This window comes from Puma concolor, chromosome B2 (assembly GCF_028749965.1).
Source record: "Puma concolor isolate L17-30 chromosome B2, mPumCon1.1.hap2, whole genome shotgun sequence".
Lineage (NCBI taxonomy): Eukaryota > Metazoa > Chordata > Mammalia > Carnivora > Felidae > Puma > Puma concolor.
Window position 1 is genome coordinate 138,988,307 of NC_141671.1, and position 8,603 is coordinate 138,996,909.

The 8,603-nt window shown below is 44.3% G+C and overlaps 1 protein-coding gene across 11 annotated transcripts in view; it reads left to right on the top strand.

The window, feature by feature from the left end:
* Window positions 1–7,069, top strand: part of ESR1 (estrogen receptor 1) — a 450,613-nt gene extending 443,544 nt beyond the window's left edge. For all 11 annotated transcript variants that reach the window (XM_086708141.1, XM_086708139.1, XM_086708138.1 and 8 more), the window contains one exon: window positions 2,513–7,069. In XM_086708141.1, coding sequence (XP_086564267.1) covers window positions 2,513–2,747 — 235 coding nt within the window. In that variant the 3' untranslated portion in view covers window positions 2,748–7,069. The remainder of the gene's footprint in view (window positions 1–2,512) is intronic.
* The last annotated feature ends 1,534 nt before the right edge of the window (window positions 7,070–8,603 follow it).

The following is an 8,603-nucleotide window of genomic DNA, read 5'->3' on the forward strand; positions in this document are numbered from 1 at the left end:
TCTGTGTACCCAATACCTCCTAGCATAGGGCTTGGCACATAGTAACTACTCGATAAATATTTTGTGTAGGGGTTAAGGAAGGGTATTAGCAGAGGAAGTAAGAGCCTCTCTGTGCCAAAAGGACAAAGTGGCTTCATTTCTATTTCAAATGGTCACGTCATGTGGCTGGCTAGACGCTTAATGGATACTATTCCCATGAACAGAACTCTGGCTGCAGGGAAGAAATAAGCAGTTGGTATATTCTTTACTCCAGAAAGGCCCTAGAAACGAGAGATCAGAGAGCCATGCATGATGATGTCTATATGACCTTGGGCTTACACCCAGACCCTCGGAACGAAAATGTAATTTCTTCTCTTAGTGGCTATGAGGAAAGGGCATGGTGTCTGAGGGGTTGGCTTAATTTGTAAGGGGCTTTCAAACCTCAAGATTAAGCATCAAGAGGCAAGATTGCATTCAGCCCACACATTTCTAATCCTTTCCCATTTATTTTTATGAATATTACAAAGAGGGAAGCAGGAGTGCGTCAGAGTAACAACCCTCTGCCACATTACCTGGCTGAGAGAGGAACCTTCCCCTAGAAGAAGTGTGTTAACATTTACTCTGGGCTGGGGATTTCAAAGATGTCATGGAAACCATGTATTACAGATGAAGGTTTTTATTCTTCGGTAGGAATTGCTGAGTCTTCAAATCTGTCAACTGCTTTTCAGCATTAGCAAGCCTGATTAGCGAATACCCAAATATGTCTGCACTAAATTTATAGGCTTTAGTACTTTTGTTGGCCTATGTAGAGGGCAGCAGCGGGGAGAGAGCTCTGAAGAGTTTGTCTCAATTGTGCAAAAGCTGGAGAGAAGCTGCTAATCTACTAGATTTGAGCATTTTCTCTCTCGCTCACTTGGGCGCGCACACACACACACACACACACACACACACACACACAAATGTTTTTGGTGCCTTATTGCAGCCAATCTAGCTCTGTTTTATTAAGGTTGGCCCCAGCCATATGTTGTTACTCAGAGAACTTAACACCCAGATTTCATGTGACTATAAATGATTCATTAGGTTGCAAGAGCAAGACAGTGTGAGATCCAGTGGGCATTTAGCATTAACAGCATTTTTAAATTAAAAAAAACACACACATACACACACACTTAGATGTGTAATTGGGTTGTGGTGTCGTAAGACCTGAATAGTTTGATGCTGTGTTTTTCTGGCATGTCTCCAGCTCATGCGACTTTTCCCCTACTAAAAATGCCAATATTTTCTAGGGTATTTGGTCCTGCCTACTCATGATCCATCATTCTTTCTAAACAATTTCAAGCTCCCTAAATGGTTGTTCTGTGTTTTTTCCATGGGTGGCGTGGTGAGAGAAAGAGCAGAGTTGTAGCTGGCAGAGGGTGGGGGGGACAGCGGTTAAAAGGAGAAATGCCATTTGCCTACATTTCCCTGTATCCATTTGCCCCATATTTTCTGAGCATTTACCACATTCTTGGCACTGTTCCAGGCCTGCAGAATGGGCAAATTACTGCCCCTCGAGGAGCCTGCCCTGTGTGTGTGTGTGTGTGTGTGTGTGGGCACACATGCCTGGGGGAAGGAATAAGCGTGCATATGTACAGAGAGCAATTTCAGGTTGTCACATTGCTGGGAGGAAAACAGAGTAAGTGAAAGAGAGCAGCTAACGCTGTAGGCCCTGAGGTCACAGCCACTGTGGCAGCAAAAGGACTTCCAAGGGAGGTGGCGTCTGAAGATTTGGGGAAGAGGGGCACCTGGGTGGCTCAGTCGGTTAAGCATCCAGCTTCAGCTCAGGTTATGATCTCATGGTTCGTGGGTTCAAGCCCCACGTCGTGCTCTGTGCTGACAGCTCAGAGCCTGGAGCCTGCTTCGGATTCTGTGTCTCCTTCCCTCTCTGCCCCTCTGCCGCTCATGCGTGCTCTCTCTCTCTCTCTCAAAAATAAATAAATGTTAAACAAAAAAGATTTAGGGGAAGAGCATCCAGGCAGAGGGAACAGAAAGGGCAGATACCTGAATCTGGGAGTAAAGAGCTCAGTTTCTTCAAGCTCTTTCTTAGAAAGCTCAGCAGAAGTAAAGAGCGTGAGCTAGGGGAGAGAGGCCGGGGGAGCTAGGAGAGGTAGATGGAAGCACATCAGTTAGACCTTGCAGAGCATGGAAAGAAATTTAGAGCGTATTCCGACAAAATGGCAAAGAGCTGGAACATTTTAAACAAGGGAAGTTCTTGAACTGTTCTACACATTTAAAAACCTCCCTCCTACATGACTAGAGTGACTGGATCATCTCCATTCTCTCGTTAGATGCAATAGCGGGGAACAGAACCTCATTTGAGTCAGAGGAAGGAAGTCGCCCGCATAACAAATCCTGGAATGGCTCTTTCAACAGGGACAAAGATCGGCATGCCGGTGTCTTTGGAGTTTCCCTGGTTTCCCCTTCCTTGGAGTCTCGGCAGGCCTCGAGCTTGCGACGCTCTAAAGCGGTCCCCTTTGTGTCTTCCCACCCGCAGTAACAAAGGCATGGAGCACCTGTACAACATGAAGTGCAAAAACGTAGTGCCTCTCTACGATCTGCTGTTGGAGATGCTGGACGCCCACCGCCTGCACGCCCCAGCCAACCGGGGGGGCGCACCCATGGAGGAGATGAACCAGAGCCAGCTGGCCACCACGGGCTCAACTTCAGCACATTCCTTGCAAGCATATTACATCACTGAGGAGGCAGGGGCTTTCCCCACCACAGTCTGAGAGCTCCCAGGCTCCCCCAAGGTCCTGAGAATCCCTGCAGCATGTTACCCACATCATGCATCACGATAGCAGAGTTCTCCTATGCGCACTCGGCATGCATCCGCCATCGTGGCTTCCTAATATGAGTGGCCATCCGTCTGCTTGCTCAGTTCTTAGTGGCACGCCTTCTTTTGGGAACAGCCAAAGGGATTCCAGGGCTAAATTCTTTGTAATGGCTCTCTCTGCCCCCTTTGCTACATTGCTAAGCATGAGGATTCTGTAACTTTTCATGACTGAACTCAGTCTATGAGCTGGGACTCAGGTGACTGTGCATTTAAGCTACTCGTTGAGACCCAGGCCTGGAGAGTGGACATTTCATCTCTGTGAAGCGTTTACTGGCTCTAAGAAAAAGCCACAGGAAAGGCGTGACAGTGGCTCCTTTAATTGCTGACTTGGAGAAAGCTAGGTCAAGGGTTCATTATGGCATCATCTTGTATTCCTATAGTAACGGATCGTTTTATTAAAGTAATACCTTAAGGCTTTTGCTGTGTTGCATGGCTGTAGGCAGAATGTTCAGTGATTGTCTATTCATTTGCCCTATAGGAATACAAGATGCCCACAGAGAAGGAAGGTCCCCTGTCAAAACTTTGTCAACTTAATACACTGCACCTTCAGATTTGCTGAATGCTCCTCCACTGGTTTTTGAGAACACTATGTACACACAGGTCATGGGTTCTAGTTAATTCTTGCTTCCCATGGACCCATCAACAGCAAGTTGATCCCAATTAAGTCACCTCTACATATACCAGTTTCCCTTTGAGGGATAAATTCTTGTGTTTTGTTTGTTTTGTTTTGTTTGTTTGTTTTGTTTTGTTTTGTTTTGTTTTCATTTTATGAGAGAAAGCCCTCTCCCCTCAGGACTTGCAGTAAATCCGCTTCAGGACCTGTTCTGGTGTGGTCTCACACTTGCCAGCAGAGGGCGTTCTACTCAGATCTCCCTGGTGTGTGACTTCACACGGAAGGTGAATTAGTCGCTTGTAGTGCCCAGCATATGACCAAGAACGGTTCAAAAGAGTGGGCACCCTGGTGACACTTTTAGCCCTGGGGAACTGGGGTAAATAGTAAATGTGCATGACTATTGTAAGTCTTGGAGAACAGGAGGGCAGAAACCAGATAAACCTGAGAGGCTCATGGTGGACCTGCACAGGCCGCAGGTAACCCCGAGAGCCCCTGGCAGGCCCCATGTGCACTGTGGGGCTGCCCTGGGATCCGTGGGAAGCCCTTCTGTCCTTGCCACCCTGGCTGGCAGCAGCAGCAGTAGAAAGCCGCATTCCTGAGGTTTTCCCAGCACACTTTGGGGTGATGGGGCCAGAGGGTCGGGATCAGAGACACCCTACTGGGGTTGCCGGGGACCTGGTCAGCCTACGTGTGTTCTTGGTTGTCTAGAGCTCATCCAACAACCAGGGTTTGGCCTTGGGGAAAAAACTTCCCCCAAAGCTCATTTCATCCAACTTCATAAGCCAAGCGCGCATGTCTAAAGTTGGGCCATAGGAGTCCGTTGACCTATAGGCTAAACCAGAAAGGCTCACTGGGGCCACAGGGCAGTCTTCCCCAGGCCTTTGCATCTCCAGAGCCAACTATGGGTCATCTCTTCTTCTCAGCCAAAAAGTAAGTCTGGTTTCCTCCAGTGACTTCAGTTTCTATGATTTGAACCCCATTGAGAGGTGATGTGTTAGCCAACAACACAGCCAAGCTTCGAGGGCATCTCTTGGGACGCCTGTTTCAAAAGGTGGATTTCATTTCATTTTTGATTACTTAGTAAGCGATCACCAAAGGACTGGGAACCTGGGAGGGCCAAAAAAAAAAAAAAAAAAGTTAAGTTTTTTTTTCATTTTATGTGCATCTGAATTTAGGGGCAATTTTGTGTATCTGCAGTAAGGATATGTTTAGAACATAATTCTTTTGTTTTTGTTTAAGAAGCACCTTATGTAGTATAATATATTTTGTTTTTGAAATTGCAATGCTTGTTTATCAGACAATTGAATGTAGTAATTCCGTTCTGGATTTAATTTGACTGGGTGAACATGCAAAACCCACGAAAAATATTTAGTTTTTTTTTGTAGAGCTACCTTGTCATGTATGCGGTCATTGATGCCTAAGGCCTGGTGATTATTCATTTAAATGAAGATCACATTTCATATCAACTTTTGTATCCACAGTAGACAAAATAGCACTAATCCAGATGCCTATTGTTGGATATTGAATGATAGACAATCTTATGTAGCAGAGATTATGCCTGCAAAGGAAAATTATTCAGGGCAGCTAATTTTGCTTTACCAAAATATCAGTAGTAATATTTTTGGACAGTACCTAATGGGTCAGTGGGTTCTTTTTAATGTTTATACTTAGATTTTCTTTTAAAAAAATAAAAACAGACAAAAAAATTCTAGTACTATAGATGATGTAATACCAGCTAAATCCAAACAATAATAAAGTGGAGGGTTTTACATTATTCATCTAATGTGTTTGTATTCATGTTACGATACTACTACATTTGAAATGGGCAGAGAACACCAGATGGTTGGAGTGTTAGCCCAGGAATCTCAAATAATTTTAGAAATCTCTTCTTGTTCTTATTTGAAGTGCCACTAATGGACAGCTGACACTTTGCAGCTGATACTGCTGTTGGGGGTAGGGAACATGTTGTCTTCCCCACCCCCTCCACACTCGGAGGCAATTTAAGTTTTGAAAGACATGATCAACCTGGGGTTAGGGTAGGGTGGGGAACTAAGGTCAGGAATTTGGAGAGTGGGAAATACAGTAATAAAAGCCTTGAAAGTATTTTGAGGCAGATCGATACTGGCACCTGGGGTATGCACCGGGGTTCTGTATTCCACTCGTGTCCTGTAAACTACAAATGACAGCCATTTCTAAAATGGCAGCTGGAATTCTATGGAAGAAGAAGCGTCATCCACAGTCTAAGGTCTAAGTCTAAGGAACCGCTAGCGGTCTATGTTTCTTTTGGCCATTGCCAAGCTCCAAGCTTGCAGTTTACTATGGTAATGATTCCGTAATGCTGTCATGCAACAGAGAGGCTAGTTCATCCAAAGAGAAGACCCTACGTAGGTCGCAAAATCCAGTCCCTAAGGAAGTTCAGTCATTGGTTAGATTTTCCTGTTAATCTTGCAAGGCCGTCTAACCATGCCATATCCCATGCTTTCTGGGGGCTGAACAAATAAGGGACTTACCGGTAATTTACTCTTGATCACATTAAGGTGTTCTCGCATGAAAATCTTATACATTGAAATGGCCACTGATTTAGGCCATCGGTTTGGAGTACCCCTACATGAAACCAATTCCAAATCCCTTCCTATTCATACTTTCCTACTCTGAGATGGCCTGTGGATGCCGGGAATGGTCACTAGGACCGTAGTAATGTCTAATATTCACAGGCAAATCTGCTTTGGGAAACTAGTTATTTGGAAGGCAAATAGAGTTGTATAGTAGTTTATGAGGCAACCATGATTCTTTTCAGTACAAGGCTTGGGAGGATGATCCAGATTACACTGCACTCTTCCCAGGTGAACTCCCTGAAAACTTACTCTCAACTGGAGCAAATGAATCAAACTGTGGTTGGTCCCAAATATTCATCTTTTCATTAGTGTGATTCCTCTGTTTCTAACTGCATTTCCTTTTCATCTAGATTAAAGTGAGTGTGGCCTCTTTCTAAGTCGTTTAAAATTGTTTTCTAAGTAATCGCTGCCTCTGTTATGGCACTTCAATTTTGCACTGTCTTTCAGAGATTGAAGAAAAATTTCTATTCTTTGTGTTTTTTTTGCATCCAAATGTGCCTGAACTTTTTAAATATGTAAATGCTGCCATGTTCCAAATCCATCTTCAGTGTCTTTGTATAGAGCTGTGTACCCTGGAAACAACATTCAGCCCCATGAGCAGGTGCCTGAGATGTGGACCCCTTTGCATTTACAGAGAGGTCATTGGTCATAGAGACTTGAATTCATAAGTGACATTATGCCAGTTTATGTTCTCTCACAGCTTATAAACAATGCTTTTTGTACACAACATCTTCTTCAATGTAGAGCTCTTGTTTTATGGGAAAAGGCTGAAATGCCAAATTGTGTCTCACGGTTTAATATGCCTTTTCGCTGATGCATACTATTATCGATGTGATTCTGTTTTGTTGCAGCTTTGCTTTGTTTAATGAAACACAATTGTAAACCTCTTTTGCACCTTTAAAAAGTAAGGAGTCCAGTGGGATGCTCAAGCACCTGTAAACAATTTTCTCAATCTGTTTGATGTTCAAATAAAAATTAAACAAATGACAACAGGCTTGTTTTATGTAAACTCCCTTCTTGCTAATGGCTCACCACTGACTGCCTCAAATCAAGGTGATGGAATGCATCTGAAGAACACAGTGACTCTTAAAGATCAGTCTGATGCCAGGATCCCTCTCGCCAGGCCTAGGAGGAGGTGTGTGGACACTGGAGGCAGGCAGACTGGCCTCACTGCTTGGGTCCACCACATATGAGGTTTATGATCATTGGCAATGAGTTTTTCAGAGCCTCCGCTTCCTCATCAACAAAACGTGACAGTGACACCTAATTCACAGGGTAGTTGGGAGGCTTCTATGAGGTGCTTCTTAAAATACTGGTTGTTTTCTAATAGCTAACCCTGTCGCATCCCCTGTAAGGGGGAAGAAAGAAGCTTGAGAGTGGTTACTTGTGAATGAAAGAGTGAGTGTGAATGAACAATCCGAAACTTAAATAATTTGCTCAAAACCTTCTCCCCATCGTGACGGTAAGACACGAATGACCAGTGCATCCCCACCCCATCCCACCTCTGGTTTCCATTTTAGGACTCCCCTCCTTTTTTAGAGCTACCTGCAGGCTCCTTTTTTTCCCTTTTCTCTGTAATTTAATGGATGAGTTGGGGGGAAATAGTGTGACTTACTAAGGGGCAACATGATACAATAGTACAGGCTCTACAGCTAGGTTACTCAGTTGGAAGACTCATTCTCCCATTTATTGTGTGACCTGGTGCCAAGTAATTGCACAGTGCCTCAGTTTCTTCTCCTATAAAGAGAGAGAAAGAACAGTGTCACCTGCCTTGAAGTGTGGCTGTGAAGACCAGATGGGGTAACTCATGGAAAGCACTTAAGCACAGTGGCTGGTACAGCTTCTCCCTCCCCTGAGGCCTCTCCTCCCACATGTCTGCACTCACTTCTTCATTAGAGGGACTTTACGTTTTTCACATCGTTGAGTCCTTTTGATACTCAAGAAGCTCTTTTGTATTCTAGTTCTATCATCCCTGGGCAAGTTATTTGAACCCAATTCTCCTTGTTTCCTCATGTCTAAAATGGACGGTTCAGGAAACAACAGATGTTGGTGAGTATATGGAGAAATAGGAACCCTCTTGCACTGTTGGCGGGAATGCAAAGTGGTGCAGCCGCACTGGAGAACAGCGTGGAGGTTCCTCAAAAAATTAAAAATAGAGCTACCCTATGACCCAGCAATAGCACCACTAGGAATTTATCCAAAGGATACAGGAGTGCTGATTCACAGGGGCACATGTACCCCAAAGTTTATATCAGTGCTATCGACAATAGCCAAATTATGGAAACAAGCCAAATGCCCCTCAACTGATGAATGGATAAAGAAGATGTGGTTTATAAATACAATGGAATACTACTTGGCAATGAGAAAGACTGAAATCTTGCCGTTTGCAACAACATGGATGGAACTGGAGGGTATTATGCTAAGTGAAATAAATCAGAGAAAGACATGCACCACGTGTTTTCACTATATGTGGAATTTGAGAAACTAAACAGAAGACCATGGGGGAAGGGAAGGGGAAAAAGTA